The sequence below is a fragment of the Mya arenaria genome, chromosome 6 (assembly GCF_026914265.1).
Source record: "Mya arenaria isolate MELC-2E11 chromosome 6, ASM2691426v1".
NCBI lineage: Eukaryota > Metazoa > Mollusca > Bivalvia > Myida > Myidae > Mya > Mya arenaria.
Window position 1 is genome coordinate 59,535,082 of NC_069127.1, and position 23,286 is coordinate 59,558,367.

The 23,286-nt window shown below is 37.5% G+C and overlaps 1 protein-coding gene across 1 annotated transcript; it reads left to right on the forward strand.

The window, feature by feature from the left end:
- The first annotated feature begins 4,795 nt into the window (after nucleotides 1-4,795).
- LOC128238882 (uncharacterized) lies at nucleotides 4,796-11,412 on the forward strand. Its single transcript, XM_052955189.1, has 5 exons — nucleotides 4,796-4,992; nucleotides 6,999-7,150; nucleotides 7,773-7,870; nucleotides 8,336-8,566; nucleotides 11,083-11,412. The coding sequence occupies exons 1-5, from the start codon at nucleotides 4,849-4,851 to the stop codon at nucleotides 11,100-11,102; spliced, it is 645 nt and encodes a 214-aa protein (XP_052811149.1). The 5' UTR covers nucleotides 4,796-4,848; the 3' UTR covers nucleotides 11,103-11,412.
- The last annotated feature ends 11,874 nt before the right edge of the window (nucleotides 11,413-23,286 follow it).

Here is a 23,286-nt window from a genome sequence, read left to right on the forward strand (position 1 = left end):
AACGGTTAAGGTGCACGATGTGTAATAATACAGGTTCAGCTATATTCTATATGAATAGACATTTAAAGATCATGTGAACGATTGCAGAAAGTAGTCATGTGGGGGAAACAAAATGCAGCAATAAGTCGGATTTAATGTTGCCTGAGTGATTAATTTGCTGTAGAAAAGTCAAAAGAAGCAAGGTATAATGTGGCATAAAGCAATACTTCAACAGGTCAGGCAGTCGCACATATGGCATGTGGCAATACATTACCAGTACAGGGCAGTCAGACAGATGGCATGTAGCAATACCTTACCAGGTCAGGGCAGTCACACAAATGGCATGTAACAATATTTTTCCAGAACAAGGCAGTCACACAGATGGCCTGTAGCATTACTTTACTAGGTCAGGAAAGTTACAAAGATGGCCTGAAGCAATACTTGACCAGGTCAGGGCAGTCACACAGATGGCCTGTAGCAATACTCATCCAGGTCAGAGTAGGCACACAGATGCTCTGAAGCAATACTTAGCCAGGTCAGAGCAGTCACACAGATGCCCTGAAGCAATATTTAGCCAGGTCAGAGCAGTCACACAGATGACCTGTAACATTACTTCACCTGGTCAGAGCAGTCATACGAATGGCATCTAGGAATACTTTCCCATGTCAAGGCAGGCATACTGATGGTATTTAGCAATACTTTACCAGGCCAAGGCAGTCTTCGGATGGAATCTAGCAATACGTTACCAGGTCAAGGCAGTCATACAGATGGCATCTAGCAATACTTGACCAGGTTAGGACAGTCATACGGATGGCATCTAGCAATACTTTATCAGGTTAGGACAGGCATACGGATGGCATCTAGCAATACTTTACCAGGTCAGGGCAGTCATACGGATGGCATCTAGCAATACTTTACTAGGTCAAGGCAGTCATACGGATGGCATTTAGTAATACTTTACCACGTCAGGGCAATCATACGGGTGGCATCTAGTTATACTTCAATTGCTTATATGTTTATCTGATACCAACTAGTTTAATATATATATAATATTTTCACCTCAACTTTCATTCATTAAATGGACTGCCTTTCGACATTATTTATGATTTATCATGTAATTGTTACTATTGTGTCAGCGGGCTTGAAGAATTTTAACATTATAGAAAGTGTTAATCTATGAAATGTTAAATGAATTGTTGTCATTAGTGTTTCAATTTTACATTTTGAAATTATTTGAAGTGATAAAAAATGCCATGTTATTGTGACTTAATTTGATGAACAGTTTCCGGTTACGGTCGGGTCGTTCTTTTTACAGAAAGGGTGAGAAAGAATGGGTGAGAAAGAATTACTGTTATTACTGTATGGTTATCTTAAATGAGACGAAGTATTTATTTAACAATTATTGAATCAATTAATGAACTATTGGCGTAAATATAAGTAATGAAATACGGGATTGATATCATTATCGGGGATATGAAGGCAGTTGGGATGGTGTAAGTACGCGTGGAGTCCTTTGGTTTAACCAGCCCAACTGCGTTCATACCCCGATAATGACAACACTCCCGCAATTCATTCATTAAATAAATACATTTAATATATCAACCCTCCCCATGTCTTCATTTATAACCTTTTTACCCCTTAATGACCATGCATGTGTGGTGAATTTAATTATATGATCATAATATTATTAAAAAAAGAAATGGCATTTATTCTAAACATAGATGCCATTTTCTTTTGATTCGACAGATTTATCACTTAACTCTTATAATCATTTTTGTTAAAACCTCTATAACCATGGCTTCGATAAAGTAGTCAAGGCCAAAATGGAGCCGATTTCCATGCAGGGACAACCCCTTGCACTTTTCTGCGGCCATCTTTGTAAAACATTCAATAACACAATTTGGAGGCGGATCTAGCCAACTTAGTTCGACAACCGAATTCTCCATTTAACACTATACGGGCTGTCGTACCCGGCACACAAAATCTTAAACCAAAACGCTCACGTTTTGATATAATGTGACGCGAACCAATCCATGGTATATCTTCCAATGTTACATCGCAAGAAATTGATCACTGACCGATTATATAAATTTACAAATCTCATAAAAACATCTACGTTTTTTACCCTTGGTACTCATTCTACAATAAAAACAATGGTTTTTGTCTCACAAATGTATTGAATATCAAGACATATATAATGGTACCTGAATTCAGTATATATTTTTTTGTTATCACAATTAACAATAACTCCCGCAAAAACCTGCAAAAATACTAAGCATGACTCAGCGCACTGCTTCTTACTCTCGCCAGGTAGAACTCTACCTGTTCATTTTCTGAACATGATCCATGAACTTGTGAATCCTCAACTAACTCGTTTCCGGAAACTCTGTACACGAAGGCTCACTTCCGGGAGCTTGTCTGAAATACTCAACCGGTCTCCTTCTGACTGAGTTAACCTTTCTTACCTCATGGAGCCATGCTCAATTCAACGAAATTAAAAGCTTGTGGCCATGACCAATAGCATACACGTATGTTGTCAAAAGGTCACTTCCTCTCCTCCGTGAGCAAATCGTTGCAGACATTGGCGATGAGGACATCGTACTCCGTTGCGTCAACTTCCGTCTTTGCTACCATATCGTTGATGCGTCCCAGACGATATCATGTTGAAACTTGATCTATGTATATACAAAATAAGGCGGTCGGTTGGTTTCCGAACGGCTACACTTACATGTTGTTTGTATGTTGATGTTTCATCACAATATCGAAATGAGATGTGAGGGAAATGGCCTTCATGAATAGGACCTTAATAATACGTGCTTTCAAAAATCTTGATGTAAACAATGATTTATACCTATCAAATAGCCACCTTCAATGATATTCTCATTTTTTCTTTAACATGTATGACCATCCAAGATCATTTGAAGATTTCCCACTTTTCTTTGCTATCATCCCGCTGATGCTTCACGATAACTTCCAGTCAATGGTTTGCATAACTTCCTTCATCTTCACTTCAATTTGTTATGAATTAAATTTGACATTTCGGACGACACAATTATCAAGCAATACTGTGATAAATGTTGACTACGCTGTCGAGTACAGAACTGGCGAAAAGCGCATAGAACCAGATAAATATCTGATTAAACATTGACCAATGGCTATTGGTCATCTGAAAATAACATTCCGTATCATGACATCCAAGATAGCTTATAGTAGCTGTCCAGGCGGATTACAAGTCATGATACAGGTCGTCAGAGCGTTCTGTGGTACAATTTCTTTCTTATGTGTTTCTTTTGTTTTTCTCCATCTTATAACGCACTGTCTTTAGCTTAAACTAACGAAAATGTTCTTCCAAAAATGGAATATGTAAATCGCATCAATAATGTAGTGCATTTATTTATTCAATATAAACACAATTCAGCAATTGTATACTGTCAAAATTCTTCTTTTTGATAATCTAGATAATATATGTTTTTGAATAGTACGATTATATTGTAAAAACCTTGAATAAACGTCGAAGTGTAAACGGTTTTACTCAACACATGCTTTGATGCTGAAACGAGTTTGGAAAAAGAAACAAGTGCGATACCGTTTATTTTAAAATATACCAATGCAGTTTATGGTTAATGAGTAAAATACTGAAGTTCGTTCAAAATAGATGATAGATAATCAAAATCGATAATCGCAAGTTGTAGCGCTAATTAATGATTATTCCTTTATATGTGTCAATCTCGCCATCACTAGAACTAACTTTACCTTTTGCATGACAACGACACCGACAACGACGCCAAAGCTTTTGTTACTATAGTTGAAAATTATATAGTTCTGAGATTGTTTATACCTATCTCAGCCCTGGGAGCCTTACATAAAAAATATTCTGATCAATTCATTCCAAGATGATTTTTTAAGCAGAAATGCTGAACTGATAATAATCTCTCCTATGAGCGATATCCTTAAGCCTGGTTTCATAAAACAATTAAGTTGTAAAACTTTAAAAAGAAGAAGAAAAAAACCCAAAACACCTTTGGCCTAACAAAAGTCATCTTCAGCATACAATAAAATAATTACATACATGGTATTTGTTGATTTATTACCAGCTAGAGATGTGACAGTGTTTATATACGTTGGATAACACATAAATTAATAAAGTAGTTTGTTTATTATTGTGACAAGTGCAATTCAAACATAATAAATCATATTTACAAAAGGTTGCTCCCGACCCGATTCTTCTATATGTCACCAAAGCTGAGAATTCTTCGTCTATACAGTACATACATATAATTTGCATTATATACTATCAAATCAAAAGATATATCCAATATAAACAGTTGTAAGTACATGTTAATACTAGATACTGTTATTATAAACATTCTGATATCATTTCTTCAAATGAGGTTTTTAGGAACGGTTTATTTAATATTATTTATTGAACATAACTATTAGGTATGTACTTCATTGTATTGATTGTATGCACACCGTTGGGCGTATTACAAGATTATGCCTATAGATATCCAGGTAGCATATGTTTGCTTAATCAAAAACAGACCTAAAGGCACAGACATGCAGATAAACACAGTATTAAACCATTTAGACTTGAAATGCATTCTGTGATTTCATCCTGGTTAAACTTGATGAATTATTATTTAGGGTATTGTGCATTCTAAAAGCATATTAAAAATAAGTAAATTGTTCAAGGTTTTAGTACATATGAGTAACTGATTTGATGACATTTTGTTTTTATAAATCTTAAAACATATTTACCTTTTGTGTGTTATGTCCCTTTAAATACGTTTGTATTTAAACGATTTAAAATACCGCGGATCACAATTGCTTTTGTATTTTAGCAGAAAGGTATCTTTGCAAACATTCGAAATGGGATTTGAAAATTTTGTGCTTTTGGCGTTTGTCAATATTTTTGTCATGCCGTCTTTGACAACAGCTATGTGCGATACTGGAATGCCGGTTTCAAGCTTGAAGCTTCCACGGGGGATGCATATTGATGCATTAAACGCGCAAGTAAATACTTTTACTGATTTATTTCAGCCGTTTATTTATTTTTCATTTTAAAGATTTGTTGTTATGTTTTGATTAAATAATTCGGTATTGCATTCTTATTGGCGTATATACATATTATTGCGAATAGCGTGAACACTAGAATTAATTTATAAATATGTGATTATGTTTCCTATAGGATTATAGATTATTCACACAGCAAAACAACTTATACATATTCACCTATTGAGTATAAACGTTATAGTGCAGACATTCGGAAATCGTATTTATGTTTCTTGAATTCCATGAACCGTTTTCCATAAAGCATATTATCTAACAAGAAGGCAACAATTGTAATTGTAGAAAAAAAATATTTGCGTTTTTTATACGGAGGCCTTTAACATAGAGGTGAAATGTTTGAATTTTGTTCATCTCATTGGCACAACATACTAACTCGTTCCTTACGATTTAGTTGTCTCTAAGGCGTCACCACAACATACTTAGTCGTGGGAACGAGATAGTAAGTCATGGCAACCATTTGTACTCAAGACTTGCTTTGTTTGTTTACCTACCTGATATTGTTTTTCTGTTTTACTATTTCCACTTACCAGTTATATGTGATACAAGACATTCACAGTGTGGATTTCGGTTGTTCTGCTATTATCAGACTTGCGATAAAGATGCTTAACGCCTTATTCACTTTTAATTAAGATGTTAATTTGCTTTTACTTTGTCCCGCTAACTACCATGAAAATACCGTTCCTACATTATCTTTGTCATTCTCTCTTTCTTAAGCTTTTACTGTCGTTGATTGTATCTGAATTATAGTGTATTTGAATGTTAAGATAAATTTACGTGAACAAGACGTTTAGTATATACGCATTTACCGAAACATGATTGACTGTTTGAATTGACCCATCTGAGTTGGTATTTACATTTCTTTCAGAAGAGACTGACCAAATCACACACCTTGCGCTATCATTGTTTTCATAAAGTTTGACAATTATGTATAATTTCAATTGGATGTCGAAGTTAGCGACATGGAATATATTTGGTTCGAATGAAGTAATAAATGACAGACGTCTTCTGTTTGGTATATTATACAGACCACCAAATTCAATTCATATGTTCATCAATGCATTAACAACTCAATATCTCTGGTGGTTGATACTGTTATAAATATATAGTCATCGCACGTCAGGCATCTTTTGCCGACAATGCAACTTATTACACGATATCTAAATAATAATTTTATATCCGAGTCTCTCGACTTATTCCTACTAGCATCATCAGAAATTAAGGTAGACTGTGGTGTTATGGAACTTTTTTACGATATGTTAGTCCGTTATCATTGTCCTATTCATTGCATCTGACGATTCAATATAAATTTTGAAATGTTCATAAGATGACTATGACGATACACGTGTTTCATCTTCGCGCAAATACTCATTATATAATTGTAGCAACAACTTAACCCCATTTCAGTGAAGTTTTGTTCCAATGGACTCCATTGTTATTTAGAGTGTATAATTCTACCACTCGTTCTGACTTACTATAAGCAAGGAAGTTGGGTTCCGTAACATACCTCAGGCATTTGATCAGGTATCGCATGATGTTTTTCTTTTCAAGCTTTGGGAAAGAGGCATTTCTTGATCTCTAATCTTTTTTCTCAGTAAACGAAAACAGTGCGGTGTCTGGCACTATGTCTGATACAATATATATGCAGGAGTTTCTCAAAGTTCAATTATTGAACCTTAACACTCTTCCGTTTCTACACTCATAGTATTGTTCGTGATAAAATTATTATAACCAATAAAGCTTCTTCCAGTTGACACTTCATTATACATCATTGTCGACGTCCCTGTAATCGGTACCCAGAAACTACTCGATTGCATGGAACAGATCCACATGTGGGCTGAAACGTGTTTTGTTTCATTCAATGAAGAAAAACAAAAACGAATCACTTTTCCCATCTCGAACATAATCACACAATTACCTATAATTTTCTCATCGCAATGTTACGTTTGCAGGTGATTGGAAAATATTTGCATGAGATGTATTATGCGGTGCCCCGTCTACCGAATGGAGAAGCGTTATATTTTCCCGACCTCAGCTATTTCGTTCAATTTGACAACACCAGTGAATCTTTCGTGTACTCATACAACACCAAAGGGGAGTTCCCGTAAGAACCGGGTTTTCCGATTTTGTGATTTAAGTGTTTAAATTGTGTAGTTTGTTTTTATTCAACAATAACAAACAAAAAGCTTGCGTTTTGTACTCGGGCATATACGCACTTTGCGGGTGTCCCCAGATTTGCAAACCTGCGATAAAATGTATCATCCTATGAAGCAAAGTTCCATATATGACTAAGAGTGGCTAAAAACAATTAATAAGCAACTTCATGAATTGATCAGGCCCTTTGTGACATCAATTTAGAGCTTTTTTCTAGAATATAACAAAAGAAACAACATGGATATGCCCAGTAGTGAATATTTAGACGAAAATGTTTTACTTATACACAAGGTTTAAGCATAAACGACAATAAACTAAGTACATAAAACATCCCAAGACACCTCAAACATACCATACATGTATCACCAATTTTTACCACCTAGAAACTGTCAGGGATACTGAATTCATCATATATATACTTTTGAAAAACATAGTTTGGTTCATATGACTCATTTGAAAACTGAGTATGCTCCTAATCCATTTTGAATTCCATAGAAATACATTATTCTGATTATTCCGTTGATTAATTTGCCTCGAATTTCGTAAAAACAATATATTTTTTCTCATTTCAGCTTGAATGGAGAACGGATGGAATGTATCAGACGATCTGACACACTCCCCCAGGAAAGTCCCTACAACAGAGCTGAATTTAGACTATTTAGCGAGAGCGGTAAGATTAAGGGGCTAGATGCACGAAAAAGACGAAAGCATTATTCACTGCTCGTTAAAAAGTAATGCGAATAGAAAGCAATAGTAGCAACAATTTTATTGAAGGCTGTAACGCAATTGCTGTGTCTGTTATTCGACGGAAGGATTTCTTTATGAAGCATGTCCAAAACGTTGAGTTATCTTTGCGTTTTATTGTGTTTTCAGTAATATTTCAAATATACCTTGATTGTGTTTGTGTCGAAATAGTATGGTCACGAGACTAAATTTAAACCGAGATACAATAATACTAGTATTTGATTTGTTAAACTGTAAAATCTAAAACCTCATTGGCATTATGTTTCCAATTATACTGGTAAAAATCAAATTGTAGTCCATTGAAAAGTTGTTTTTAAAATCTATTGCGGAAAACTGCCGCGAAATAAGCGGCGCATTCATCAAAAACAGTATTGACCTACTCCTTTTATAGGTGATGGCGTGCAAATAATCTGGAGCTCTTGCCCAAGCCAGTATGTTTGGGTACTACGCTGCTACGCCCCAAACAACGCCCACTGCGACGTCTTAAGTGCTAACATTGGACTACTTGTACATTCCATCCCAGACGACCTACCCTGGCCTCTGGTGCTCAACGATCTTAAGGATACGCAGGTGGAGATGGGCAACAATGCCTTTAAGTGGTTTTATACCTTTGGAGAGACATGTAAGTTTGTTTCTCTGTTTATGATGCTTTAGAACCGAAGCATATACTCGCTTACGTCGTAAGTCTGAGTTTGAGACTCAGATTCAGAAAATCGAATTCTTAAATTTCAATCTTATATTTATTATAGTTGAACAATAAAATCAACATAACGAAAACGTATTTTGGCATAAAAAAGACGGATCTTTCTACGTGTGATCCAACATTTTTGTGTGGTGTCGAGCCATTTTTAAAAGGTGCTTTAGACGGCATCATAATCCAGTTATTCTTATACATGCTTATACATCTTTTACAACTTGCAAGGCTCAATGGGGTCTTCCGAGCCAAATCAGTAAAAAAGATGAACGTCTTGTTAATAAACCTAAACAAGTAGCAGTAATAGCTAATGACTACAGCCACTCAATGGCGGGTAAGCGATGATGCGTTCGGTGATGACAATTGGTTTGTTAACAATACAGGCCAGAAATATTTTGAATTCGACGAGCGACAAACCAAACACGACACAAAATTAATCTAAGATATCTCATATCTGTTAAGTCAAGAATATCGGCTTATATGTCTTAGCTATAAAAAATTATTTGTCAATATCTACAATTATTACCACGGGAAACAGCCATTGGTTTATATGTACCTTTGGGTCCGTTTCACAGTGCTACTCAAACCGTTCAGGCCAATACAAAACCAGGTAAAATCTGGTTCAAACAACAGCCTGCTGGATAGAATCACTGAACTTCTTCAAGAAACGCATGGCAATTTCTGCTTGATTATACGATTAAAAGCGCCAAACGAATCACAGCGCAGGAAGTCATGTTGTCGAGAAATTGTCCGAAAATAACTTCCTTGTCAACCATATCATGCAAACGACCCGGCACCGGATAGTCATTTCTCTGACCAACAACAGTCACATCAGTGATAATCAGCACTTAATCATATCCAGTATCCTCACAAACACCAAGACTCACTTGCTATGAGCATTGTTGTATCAGGCAAATCAGCTTGCCATGACGAAAACACTGTAAACTCCGCTAAAAAATGTGAAATCTTTTCATGGGTGCAGGTATAAACCTTTTACATTAGAGGTCATTTTTGAAGACGAGTGACGAAATGTATCTGAAAAAAAAATGTACTCGAATTTATTTAAAACTATTGTGTTTACCTGTTCTAATAATAATTTTTAATCGTGACTCATGCTAGTTATATAAGACTAAATAAATGCTGCTCATTTTCAAGGTGATATAAGTAAGTGTATGAATTATATATCAAGTACATTAACGCACCATGACTGATATGACATAGTGTTCTTCGGTGACGTCATCAACTCGCGAGATAACAGAACTTGTTATAAAATCTGAGCTACACCGGCGATTTAAGGAATATGATTTAATGAATACTAAAATCGTTGTCATTAAATATCGTCCAGCACAAGTAACGCTCAGTTTTTCACGTTTTCCAGAACTGCTTATTTATTGCTGAAGTTATTTTTTGTATTCATTATTCAATATCAACCAGCGTCAGATCCTCTTTGTATAAACATTAGGGGCGTTAATTGATAAATACACAATGTAAGAGATTTCCTTTCAAATGCGTCTGAATAGCTGCTGCTAGGGGGATTTGACATTTATGCACGTCTGAATAGCTGGTGCAAGGATGATTTGACATTGATGCACGTCTGAATAGCTGATGCAATGGGGATTTGACATTGATGCACGTCTGAATAGCTGATGCAAGGATGATTTGACATTGATGCACGTCTGAATAGCTGATGCAATGGGGATTTCACATTGATGCACGCCTGAATAGCTGCTGCAAGGGGGATTTGACATTAATGCACGTCTGAATAGCTGATGCAAGGATGATTTGACATTGATGCACGTCTGAATAGCTGCTGCAATGGGGATTTGACATTGATGCACGTCTGAATAGCTGCTGCAATGGGGATTTGACATTGATGCACGTCTGAATAGCTGATGCAATGGGGATTTGACATTGATGCACGTCTGAATAGCTGCTGCAATGGGGATTTGACATTGATGCACGTCTGAATAGCTGCTGCTAGGGGGATTTGACATTGATGCACGTCTGAATAGCCGATGCAAGGATGATTTGACGTTGATGCATGTCTGAATTACAGGTGCTAGGGGGAGTTGACAGTTTTTCATGTCTGAACAGCCGTTGTTTTGTTGTTGTTGTTGTTATGTTTGTTTGTTTGCTAATTTATTTTTATTGATTTTTATTTTTTGGGGGAGGGGGGGGGGGGGTGATGACAGTTCTGCACATATGAATGACCGGTGCTAGGGGGAGTTTCCAGTGTTTTACCTCTAAATAGCCCTTGTGGACAGTTTTGCACGTTTGAATGTGTTTTAGCAATATTGATGCATTTTGAAAATCAAATCTTAAATGGTAACTGATTTTGTTTTATTTTTTTGAATGGGAAATGCTCCTGTTCTCAATAGAACTTGATGAAATGTTGTGTTGTTATTTTAACAATCATATCTTGATCATGTTTGTGATTGTTTCAGCTCGGTGCATTGAGTGTTGAGACTGGAGAATCTACACGAGCAGATCTGTTATGCAGTGTGTCTCAACAAGACTAAACTAAGAACTAACAATCAAACAGTTGTGACCTGTTTAATCCTGTCCCATGCCTCCTATTATTTGATGATTCATGTTATCTATTAAAGTGTTATTTCAACCATATAAACAACACAACGGAAATCAGTTTATGCATGTTATTAAAATTCACCCCGATCTTGGTTTCCCTGGGGTTGTATTCATTATTTATGTGTATTATCTGGGTGTTTTGATTTGCCTGTAAAATTAAATTGCCAATAAAATTATGGAATAGCTCAGGCATGAATAAGATAAAACGGCCCCATGTCAAACTGGATTTCGGGTAAGAGTGTTTTAATGCTATAGGTAACTGCCCCTAACCGGATATGTTGTGGGGTCGGTCCGCATTAGGGACACTCATTCATGGCCTTTCAAAAAATACCACTAGCACTTATTTATATCCATGAAACGGACTGGATAGTGATTATATAAGCTATCAGCTTTCGTGACCATAAAACAATACGTATAAACTAAACTGGTAATTATGACTAGCGCTTAGTACTATTTCATATTTATGTGTTAACCTCTCATGCAGTAACCTAAATGTTCAGCCTATAAGGGGTGTAAATACTTAGCTTAAAACAAGGTAGATAAAATGACAAAATAAGCATATTCCCATATGTGATGTTGCTACAGATTTAAACAATGTGTGGGAACGATTAAGAATGAAACGAGCCCCAGGAAGCTCCAGAGGTTTATGCTGCAGGGAAACAAAACAATACCTTTGGCGTTCTCTTCCTAACGACATAAAAGACAGCACTGTTTTCCTTCTTCGATTAAGAACTGTCTTCATGTGAGGCAATCAATGAAATTGAATGAGGATGTTTGGTGACAGAACCGAGCAATGACGAGTAACACTTTGAACCAATATGTTCCAAAGTACTGTATATGATTATCAAGTTAAGTGCCATATGGGGTAATAATAAAGGCCTTAAAGCTACTACGATCGTATAAGTGGAAGCTATATCACAGTTTATATATATACACACTGTTGAACGACGTCTTGACATAAAATTATATTTTTTCTTAGCTTTAACGCGTGTTCTTATAGTTAGCATTGTGTTATTATTTGATTGATGATTATGTAAATACAACGTGTGAAAACGTTCACACTGTAATTGTATGAAACATCTCATTTTGGATATTTTATTGCACATCTACTATTTCTTATAAACACATTTATTTAGGCAAACATCGAAATTCACAGGCACAACATTTTTTATGCTTTTACAACAAAATATCAAAGTATACCACATATTGTACATTTCGTAAATAACGTTCATAAACAGCTGCGGGTTGCGTCTTTCATATTATTCATCAAAACATAACATACCGCAGCTTATTCGTCTCAGATCAATATATTTCACAAGGATTTGGATGACAATACTGATATCATGCGCCGGTCTGTCTTTGCTACGATTCGAGTTTGTCATTGTACTGCAACTTTTAGAAACATTCGAGCATAGGAATATTTCGGTTACCTTATCGACAAAGTAAACTATTGATAAAAATATGGAAATGACTTTTTAAGAAAGAAATGGGTAACACATGTAAAAGTGTACTTAATTAAAAAAACAATAACATGTAATCGATTTACTTCCATTAATTAGTAATATCGTTTATCAAAACGAGTTAATCTATAGTAAGCTGTAATAATTAGTATATAGCACTGACTTAAGTTTGTGTCCGTCGTATTATGGCAAAGAAAAAGTGAAGCGAGTGGGTAAAATAGAATGAAAAACACATTATCAGTTATTTCTTAAAAAGTGATGAATAAATTCCAAACTTAATACCGCCCTAGCAACTGATGTCTGTCGTCTTCTTTGCGGGTCACATGCCGCCCTTGTAACCAATGCCTGTCGTCTTTTTTACAGACTGAAACTCGGCTTATGTAACTGATGTATGACGCCATCATGACGGATCACATGACGCCCATGCAACTGATATATGTCGTCTACTTGACATATCACTTGCCGTCCATGCAATTGATCTATGTCGTGCTCTTGACACATCACATGCCAGCCATGCAACTCATGTCTGTCGTCTTCTTAACTGATCAAATGCCACTCATGCAACTGATTCTGTCGTTTCCTTGATAAATCATATGCTGCCCATGCAACTGATGTATGACGTCTTCTTGCAAATCAAACGCCCCGTGCGTAGGCAAATAATGTATGTTGTCTCCCTGACGGATTCCATGCCGCCCATGCTACTTATGTCGTCTGCCTGACGAATTAAATGCAGCCATGGTTAATTTTATCTCTCGTCTTCTTGACATATCACATGACGTTCATGCAACTCATGCATGTCGTCTGCTTGAAGAATTAAACGCACCCCCCCGCAACTGATGTCTATCGTCTTTGTAGCCAGATCAAACGCCGACTACAACAATTGACTTCCCTTATCTTGACAGCTCATATGGCACCAATGCAGCATATGTCTATCCTTCCGAACATGCCACTTATGTCTGCTGCAAGTACAACTGATGTGTTTTCTCTTCTGAATAAATTGCGGCTTGTTATACGATTAATGTTTCCCACTTGACACACGTTGCGTTTTAGTGTATGTTATTTAATGTTTATTACCGGTTGAAATAACGACCTTGTCAACCTTTATGTATTGATTTTTATTTAATGATATCAGCGACTTATTATATTAATGCACGTTAATTTGCGGTAATATTAATATAAAATGATTTCCTGTATTAATCTAGTAAAAGACAAATATTTTTGGGCTGTAAAGTTCGGTAACCGGTCACATGTCAATAGTTCGTTTGTGGGTAAAAGTATTTATTTTGATTAATCTGATTTTATTGTACATTTTTATATCTAGCCATACATTGTATAGAAGAAAATGTAACTAAATTATTATTTTCAGTTTATTTAAGAATATGCTATCAAATAACAAAACGAGTAGACTCTTGTCATACAACTTTTATTTATTGGAAACATTTTGTTTTAATTGCATTGTTTAATTTTAATTTTATAATCTTTCTTAAAGATGCACTCTTACTCCCAAATAAGATTTACCACAATTAATATTTTTGTTTTAATATTCTAAAAAGGATGAATAAATGTAGAAAACAATGGTTCTTATGAAGGACAAAACACGGTATTTCTACCTTATGACACTAAAGAAGGCAACATTAACTCTCTTAGCATTCATCAATCAATTAATACTTTTGCGCTTTCTGCTATTAAATACACGTTTACAATCTTGTTATCAGAAGTTAAAAGTTTCCATAACTGCATTATTCAGTAAGAAGTTTAGTCAAAAATGAGTGTATGCTAAACATGTGAATGCCATTTTAAAAAGTTGTCCTAGAAATGAAATGATTTAGTGATTTAAATGAAGTAATAAACCTCAACATTATTCATATTATATACATTAATTTCACCAAACCATGGCCCAAATCAATGGTATATGGACCATGTGGTACCTATTTGATTTTCTCATCTTCAATATCCTGAATAAAATTACCGGTGAACCAAGTGGTTTTGTAATTGGATATTGATCGAATTATTGCATATCTGTAGATTTATGTAATACATGATGAATCGTAAAGTGAAAACTGTTGCTAATTCATTCGATAAGTTATCAAATCACCCAGTTTGTCCATGCAATACTTTGCCAGGTCAGGGCAGTCGAACAGCTGGCCTTTAGCAATACTTTACCAGGTCAGGGGTGTCACAAACATGCCCTAAAGCAATACTTTACCTATTCAGAGAAATCACACAGATGACCGGTAGCAATACTTAACCAGGTAAAGCAGTCATAGATGCCCTGTAACAAAATCTTACCAGGTCAGGGCGGTCACACAGATAACCTGTAATAATATTTGGCCAGATCAGGGCAGTCACACAGATGGCCTGTAATAATATATGGCCAGATCAGGGCAGTCACACTGATGGCCGGTAGAAATATTTGATCAGATCAGGCCAGTCACAAAAATTGCCGGTAGCAATACTTTACCAGGTAAGGACAGTCATACAGTTGCCCAAGTGACCCAGAATACTTTATCAGGTCAGGACAATCACGAAGATGGCCCATAACAATACTTTACCAGGTCAGGACAGTCACACAAATGGCCTGTAGCAATACTTTACCAGGTCGGGACAGTTACGCAGCTGGCATGAAGCAATACTTTACCATGTCGGGACCGTCATACAGATTACATGTAAGAAATACTTCAACAGGTCAGGACACTCAAACAGATGGCATGAAGCAATATTTTACCAGGTCGGGACAGTCACACAAATGGCCTACAGCAATACTTCACCAGGTCAGGACAGTTACACAGATAGCCTGTAGCAATACTTTACCAGATCGGGACAGTCACACAAATGACCTATAGCAATACTTCACCAGGTCAGGACAGTTACACAGATGACCTGTAGCAATACTTTACCAGGTCGGGACAGTTAGGCAGATGGCATGAAGCAATACTTTACCATGTCGGGACCGAAATACTTTAACAGGTCAGGACAGTCAAACAGATGGCATGAAACAATTCTTTACCAGGTCAGCGCAGTGACACAGATGGCCTGTAGCAATACTTTACCTCGTCAGAGCAGTCACACAGATGGCATGAAGCAATACCTCACCAGATCAGGGCAGTCACACAGATGGCCAGCAGCAATACCTTACCAGTTTAGGGCAGTTACACAGATGCCTTGTAGCAATACCTCACCAGGTCATAACAGTCACACAGATGACCTGTAGCAATACTTATCCAGGTCAATACAGTCACACAGATGGCACGAAGCAATACCTCACCAGGTCAGGACAGTCACACAGATGGCATGAAGCAATACCTCACCAGGTCAAGGCTGTCTTACAGATGGTCTGTAGGAATACTTATCCAGGTCAATACAGTCACACAGATGGCATAAAGCAATACCTCACCAGGTCAGGGCAGTCACACAAATGGCCTGTAGCAATACCTCACCAGGTCAGGGCAGTCACACAAATGGCCTGTAGCAATACCTCACCAGGTCAGGGCAGTCACACAAATGGCCTGTAGCAATACCTCACCAGGTCAGGGCAGTCACACAAATGGCCTGTAGCAATACCTCACCAGGTCAGGGCAGTCACACAAATGGCCTGTAGCAATACCTCACCAGGTCAGGGCAGTCACACAAATGGCCTGTAGCAATACCTCACCAGGTCAGGGCAGTCACACAGAAAGCCTGTAGTCAATACAGTCACACAGATGGCATGAAGCAATACCTCAATAGGTTAGGGCAGTCACTCAAATGGCATTAAGCAATACCTCACCGGGTCAGGGCAGTCACACAGATGGCATGAAGCAATACCTAAAAAGGTCAGGGCAGTCACACAGATGGCATGAAGCAATACCTCAAAAGGTCAAGGCAGTCACTCAAATGGCATTAAGCAATACCTCACCGGGTCAGGACAGTCACACAGATGGCATGAAGCAATACCTAAAAAGGTCAGGGCAGTCACACAGATGGCATGAAGCAATACCTCACCAGGTCAGGACAGTAACACAGATGCCATGAAGCAATACCTCACCAGGTTAGGTATGCCACACAGATGCCCTGTAGCAATACCTCAACAGGTCGGGGCAGTCACACAGATGGCCTGTAGCAAAATTTATCCAGGTCAATACAGTCACACAGATGGCATGAAGCAATACCTCACCAGGTCAGGACAGTCACACAGATGGCATGAAGCAATACTTTACCAGGTCAGGGCAGTCACACAGATGGCATGAAGCAATAGTTTACCAGGTCAAAACAGTCACACAGATGGCCTGTAGCAATACTTTACCAGGTCAGGACAGTCACACAGACGGCCTGTAGAAATATTTTCCAGAACAGGGCAGTCACACAGATGGCCTGTAGCAATAATTCACCAGGTCAGGGCAGTCACACAGATGGCATGAAGCAATACTTTACCAGGTCAGCGCAGTGACACAGATGGCTTGTAGCAATAGTTTTATAGGTCAGGGCAGTCACACAGATGACATGAAGCAATACTTTACCAGGTCAAAGCCGTCACACAATGGCCTAAAGCATTACTTTACAAAGTCAGGGCAGTAACACAAATGGCTTGTAGCAACATTTCACCAGGTGAGAGCCGTCAAACAGATGGCCGGTAGCAATACTTAACAACGTAAGGCTGTCATACAGTTGCCCCGTAGCAATACTATGCCAGGTCAGGGCAGTCGCACAGATGGCATGTAGCAATACTATACCAGGTCAGGGCAGTCCACGGATGGCATGTAGCAATACTTGACAAGGTCCGCGCAGTCACTAAGATGGTCTGTAGCAAGACTTTTCCAGGTCAGGACAGTCACACAGATGGCCTGTAGCAATACTTAACCGGGTCATGGATATGCACAATGGTGAGAGGACCGTCGTATCTTACTAAATGAACACTTTTCCATCAGAGGTATATCACAGATGGGAGAGTTTAATCGCTTTTGAGCGCCCTAAACTGACAGACTTGGCCCTTCCGTCAGTCATTTGCATTGACTAACAACAAAAGCTAATCAGAAATAATATGAACAGCTTAACATCGAGTAATTTATGTATCAATTTTATTTTGATTGTTATCAAAGTTAAGCAAATTGTGTTAGGAATACCGGTTCCAGATTTGGAATAAATTATCGTCCATAACTGTTCTTGCTGTTTGCATACTGGTATCAGTTTAGTTGAAATTTTATCAAAGCAGGTAGCAGAAACTCAAATGCCATAGATGCATAAAGTAAAGAATTAAAACAAAAACACTTCAAAACACGTATAGAAGGAAACGAATAAAACTTTTTTTTTCAGTGTCTGAAACAAATTTCATTAATGTTCTGTTTTCGAACTTCAATCTAGTTCATATACTAGTAAAACTATATTAATTTTAAGGTAAACTTTGTGAAATGGTCTCTAAAAAAAGACATGAAACTAGTTATTGCCCTGGAAATAGACTTGTGAGTAGTCTTATAAATTATCAGCGTTCGTCACGATCTAGCTCAAATATTTAAGTACGAATATAAACCAAAAGAAAAGAAAATTAATTCTGGTTCCTGATAAATATTCTATAACGAGCACTTCTTTATGATGTTTCATTAAGGCGCCATTAACTATGCATAAAAAAGTTGAGAATTATGTATGACTAAAGGTCATTTAATGTTTCTCTGCTATGGAATAACTTTTTTAGAAAAGATCAATCATATATATATCAACATAATTATGCGTTATATAAAATTATAATAATAAGTAGCTGTTTTTGTTGTCTCGCCTGAGAAGGAGTTTGTGTTGTTGTTTCGACTGATACGGAGCTCGCGTTGTTGACTATCCAGAGCAGTAGATTGTGTTGTTGACTCGCCTAAAAAGTAGCTTGTGTTATTTAACCCTACAGATCAGGAGCTTTCGTTGTTGACTCTTCTGAGAAGTAGCTTGTGTTGTTAACTCGCCTTAAAAGGAACTTGTGTGTGCTGTTTTCCTACCTATAATGAGTTTGCTTTGTTGTCTCGCCTGATAAGGAGCGTGTGTTATTTAACCCTTCAGATAAAGACCTTTCGTTGTTAACTCTTCTGAAAATTTGCTTGTGTTGTTGACACACCTAAAAAGGAACTTGTGTGTGTGATTTTTGTTTCTGAGAATTGGTTTGTGTTGTTGTCTCGCCTGACAATGGGGAATATGTCGTTGTCCTGAGTAGGTTAAGCAGTTAACTATGATACAGACAAGTTTAACCTCAAACATACAGCAATTTCAAAATATTTACAAAAATAGGAACAGTCCTTTTTAAATTCGGATCCTAAATAATCTTTTAGCATTGTTAAATTGCAGATATTAAACACTATAGTCAGGCGAGATTTACAGTGGTAACAGATGTTGATATATCAGTTGAATTTCTCTGTGAAACTAATTAATCCAGTATAAAAATCAAAAATTTATGTCAGCTTTTATTGTTGTCTCGCCTGAGAAGAAATTTGTATTTTAGTCTTGCCTGATGAAACGCTTGTTGCGTTATATCGGATGCCCATAAAGAGCTTGCGTTTCTGATTCGCCCGTAGATGAGCTTGTTTTCCTAGGCGAACAGCTTTTCTTGTTGTCGCGCTCGACAAAAAGCTTTTGTTGTTGACTTGTTTGCGAACCAGCCTGTTGTTTGATTAGTAGCTTGTATTGTTGTTTTGCCTGATAAGCAGCTTGTGTAGCCTGTCTCGCCTGAAAAAGAGCTTATGGTATTGTCAACTTTAAAAACAAGTTTATGATGCTGAGGCGACTGGTAAGGAGGTCATGTTGTATTCTCGCCTTAAAAGGAGCTCATGCTGTTGTCTGACATGGGAAGAAGCTTGTTGTTGTTATGTCTAAGATTCAGCTTGTGTTTTTGTCTCGCATAAGAAGAACTTTGCGTGGTTGTCTCGTCTGATAAGCAGTTTCTGTTGTTGTCTCACTGGAGAAGTTGCTTGTGTTGTTGTTTCTCATGAGAAAGAGGTTGTATTATTGTATTTTCTCGCCTGGTAAGGATCTGGTGATGTTGGCTTCCATAAGATTCAGCTAGCGTTGTTGCACTATTTTCATTAGAATTTCATGTTACATTCTAGCCTGGTACGAAACTTGTGTTGATGTACCGCCTGAGAAGAACCTTGGTTGTTGTCTCAACTGAGAATAAGCTTGTGTTGTTGTCAAGCCAACAAAATTCGTTCGTGTTGGTGTCTCTTCTTAGACGTAGCAGCTGTTGTCTCGCTTAATAAGGAGTTTTGTGTAGTTGGTTTCCCTGAGTACAGACAGTGGTGTTGTCTCACATGATCAGCGGCCTGATAAATCGTCTATTCTCCAAGAAGCTTGTGTGTTGTCTCGCCTGAATAGGTCTTAGTGTTTTTTTTATCTCGCATGACAATGAGCATGTATTCGTCTCACCTGTGATATCGCCTAAAAAGTAGCACGTACGTTGTTGTCTTGCCTGATAAAGAGCCTGAGTTGTTCTCTCGACTAAGTAAGAGCTAGTGTTGCTGTCTCGTCTGTGAAGGAGAATGTGTTGTTTACTCGTCAGATAGACAGCGCTAGTGTTGTTTGAGAGCCTGAGATACAGCCATTCGGAACTCCTCGGCCATTTCATCGAAAACAACCTCGGATGTATTTGGACGGTCTACATACTCAAAAAGTGGTACGTTTAAGTCCGCTGCAAGTAGATCGCGTAGTAATTTTATTTAGCATGTAAACTTTATGACTTAACTCTTGAGAATCTTAATTATGTTTGCAATAATTTACTTCATTGGCAATCAATTTAAACTTAGATCAATAAATGCAACTCTAAAACACTACATTTAATAAATGATATAATTCAAAAAAATACGAACTACTTCAACTGATGTACCGGCATACATCCGAGGTTGTTTTCGATAAAATGGCCGAGGAGTTTCGAATGGAGATACAGCTTGTGTTGTTATCATGCATGAAAACGGGCTTGCGTTATTGCGTCATTAAAGGATCCTGTGTTTTTGTCTCACCTGATAAGAAAGTCGTAAAGCTTTCACGACTGAGAAGCAGGTTGTGTTTTTTCTCACCTACAAAGGAGCTTGTGTTGTTGTCTCCTCTGATAAGCAGCTTTTGTTCTTGACTTGCCTGATTAGGATCAGGTATTGTGATCTAGTCTGGTTAGCAGGTTGTTTTTTGTCTCACCTGATATGGAGTTCGTGTAGCTGTCACGCCTGAAAAGGACCTTGTGTTGTTGTTTCGACTGATACGGAGCTCGCTTTGTTGACTCGCCAGAGCAGCATATTGTGATAACTCTAAAGGAGCTTGTGTTGTTGTTATTTTTTTTTTCTTCTGGTAAGGAGTTTGCGTTGTTGCCTCGCCTCAAAAGGAGCGTGTGTTGTCGTTATTTTTTTTTCTTCTGGTAAGGAGTTTGCGTTGTTGCCTCGCCTCATAAGGAGCGTGTGTTGTTGTCTCGCCTGATGGTGAGCTCATGTTGTTGTGTCGTCCGAGTAGGATTTTGTGTTGGTGGTTCGTCTTATTATCAACTTTTGTGTTTTTGCCTCGTCGAATAAGCAACTTCTGTTTTTGTCTCTCATGAAGCGGAGCTCGTGTTGTTGATTCACATGTGTATGAGCGTGTGGTGTTGTCTCTTTAATAAGCAACGTATGTTGTTTATTGCTCTGAGAAGGAGTTTAGGATGTTGGCACTCCTAAGATGAAAGCTTGTGTTGTTATCTCGTCTGCTAAAGCGCTAGTATTGTTGTCTCGCCTGATCGTGGGGCTTGTGGTGTTGTCTCGTCTGCGGAGGGGATTGTATTGTTGACTCGCCTGATCATGGGGCTTGTGGTGTTGTCTCGTCTGCGGAGGGGATTGTATTGTTGACTCGCCTGATCGTGGGGCTTGTTGTGTTGTCTCGGCTGCGGAGGGGATTGTATTGTTGACTCGCCTGATCATGGGGCTTGTGTTAAGATCTCGTCTGCGGAGGGGATTGTATAGTTGACTCGCCTGATCATGGGGCTTGTGGTGTTGTCTCGTCTGCGGAGGGGATTGTATTGTTGACTCGCCTGATCGTGGGGCTTGTGGTGTTGTCTCGTCTGCGAAGGGGATTGTATTGTTGACTCGCCTGATCGTGGGGCTTGTGGTGTTGTCTCGTCTGCGAAGGGGATTGTATTGTTGACTCGCCTGATCGTGGGGCTTGTGCTGTTGTCTCGTCTGCGAAGGGGATTGTATTGTTGACTCGCCTGATCGTGGGGCTTGTGCTGTTGTCTCGTCTGCGAAGGGGATTGTATTGTCGCCTGGTAATGGGGATTGCCTTGTTGTCTCTCCTGAGAAAGAACTAGTGCTGTTGTCTCATCTGATAAGGAGATTGTCTTATTCGACGCCTGAGAAAAGCATGTGTTTTTGTTTCGCCAGAGATGTGGGGTTCGATTAACTCAACTTTAATTGCATACATGTACACAATATATGGTAAAGAAAGCAATTAAAAACAGAAATAGTGCACGGTAATATCGTTTACGTTCATATAAAAATGACATGGATTGGGTCTCGAGTCCCTTTAGGACTTGTGCCTAGCATCGATTAGTTATATCCTTAAAATACAAACTACTTTTAATTATGAATAAGCCAGGTATAACCTAGCATATCCTGATAGACAACACTTAATTTAGTACAATCTGCAATTACATCAGACCAATATACCTCGTGCGATATAAGAATATCATGAGCTCAAGAAACTGTTTCTTTCTAATACTTCCCCCTTCTTTTAAGACTGTTCATTAAAATTCAAAACAAATTATTTTTTCTAACAAAACTGAATATAATTGCTAGATTATAGGTTATACACAAGCTTGATAATATTTAGTGCGATTTTGACTTTACATGACTTTTTAAAACATAATATAGGTTTTCATAGGGTTTCTTAATTAAGATTACTTCTATACAAAACTATATAGATAACTGGATCAATAAACATTTTCAAAGAATTCATTTATAGATGATTCTGAAGTCACTATTTCTATAAAGAGTTCGTCAGGTATTATATTACAAATTTGCTAACCAAGTTTGGTACATTTTACTATGCTTGTTGATTCTGGAATCATTTGCCTTTTGTATGTCAATCATTGCGAGACTGATAGTTTCATTAAGTGTATACACTGTTTTGTATACACATGTCGCTATAATACAAATACCATAGCTTATGTGGGTTTCATTCTTTCCTAACTTTTTAAATGTTTAAAAGGACTTTTTTCCACTTCTTGTTAAAACTTATTGTTCATAATCTTTGTGCCAAATGCTGATTTTTAGGTCAGTTTTTTAATTATTTTATTCAACTCGTGGGTCGGAGGAGGTGCATATTATAAAACTGAAACTTTGCCGACCTGAACTGGCCTGATAATCTGTTCAACAATTTGAAACTGTCGTTAAGAACTTGGTTTCATCACAGGTCTTACGAATTAGATAGAAGATACTAAAATATGTTTGCTTCATTGAAACTTGTAAACAAATCAAGAAATGATTTATTAATTATAATTAATTCGTTATTTTTATTACTTTTTGACACAAAGAAACCCTTACTGCCTCCTATATGGACATTTAAGCTCCTAGTTAATTAGTTTATTCTTACTTCCTATGAAACTTGGATGTAGAGCCTGCAACTATTGAACACGTGATTAAC

Coding starts and splice junctions, on each gene's coding strand:
- LOC128238882 (XM_052955189.1), top strand. CDS start 4,849: ATGGGATTTGAAAATTTTGTGCTTTTGGCGTTTGTCAATATTTTTGTC. Junction 4,993..6,998: donor TTGATGCATTAAACGCGCAA/GTAAATACTTTT, acceptor TTACGTTTGCAG/GTGATTGGAAAATATTTGCA. Junction 7,151..7,772: donor AACACCAAAGGGGAGTTCCC/GTAAGAACCGGG, acceptor TTCTCATTTCAG/CTTGAATGGAGAACGGATGG.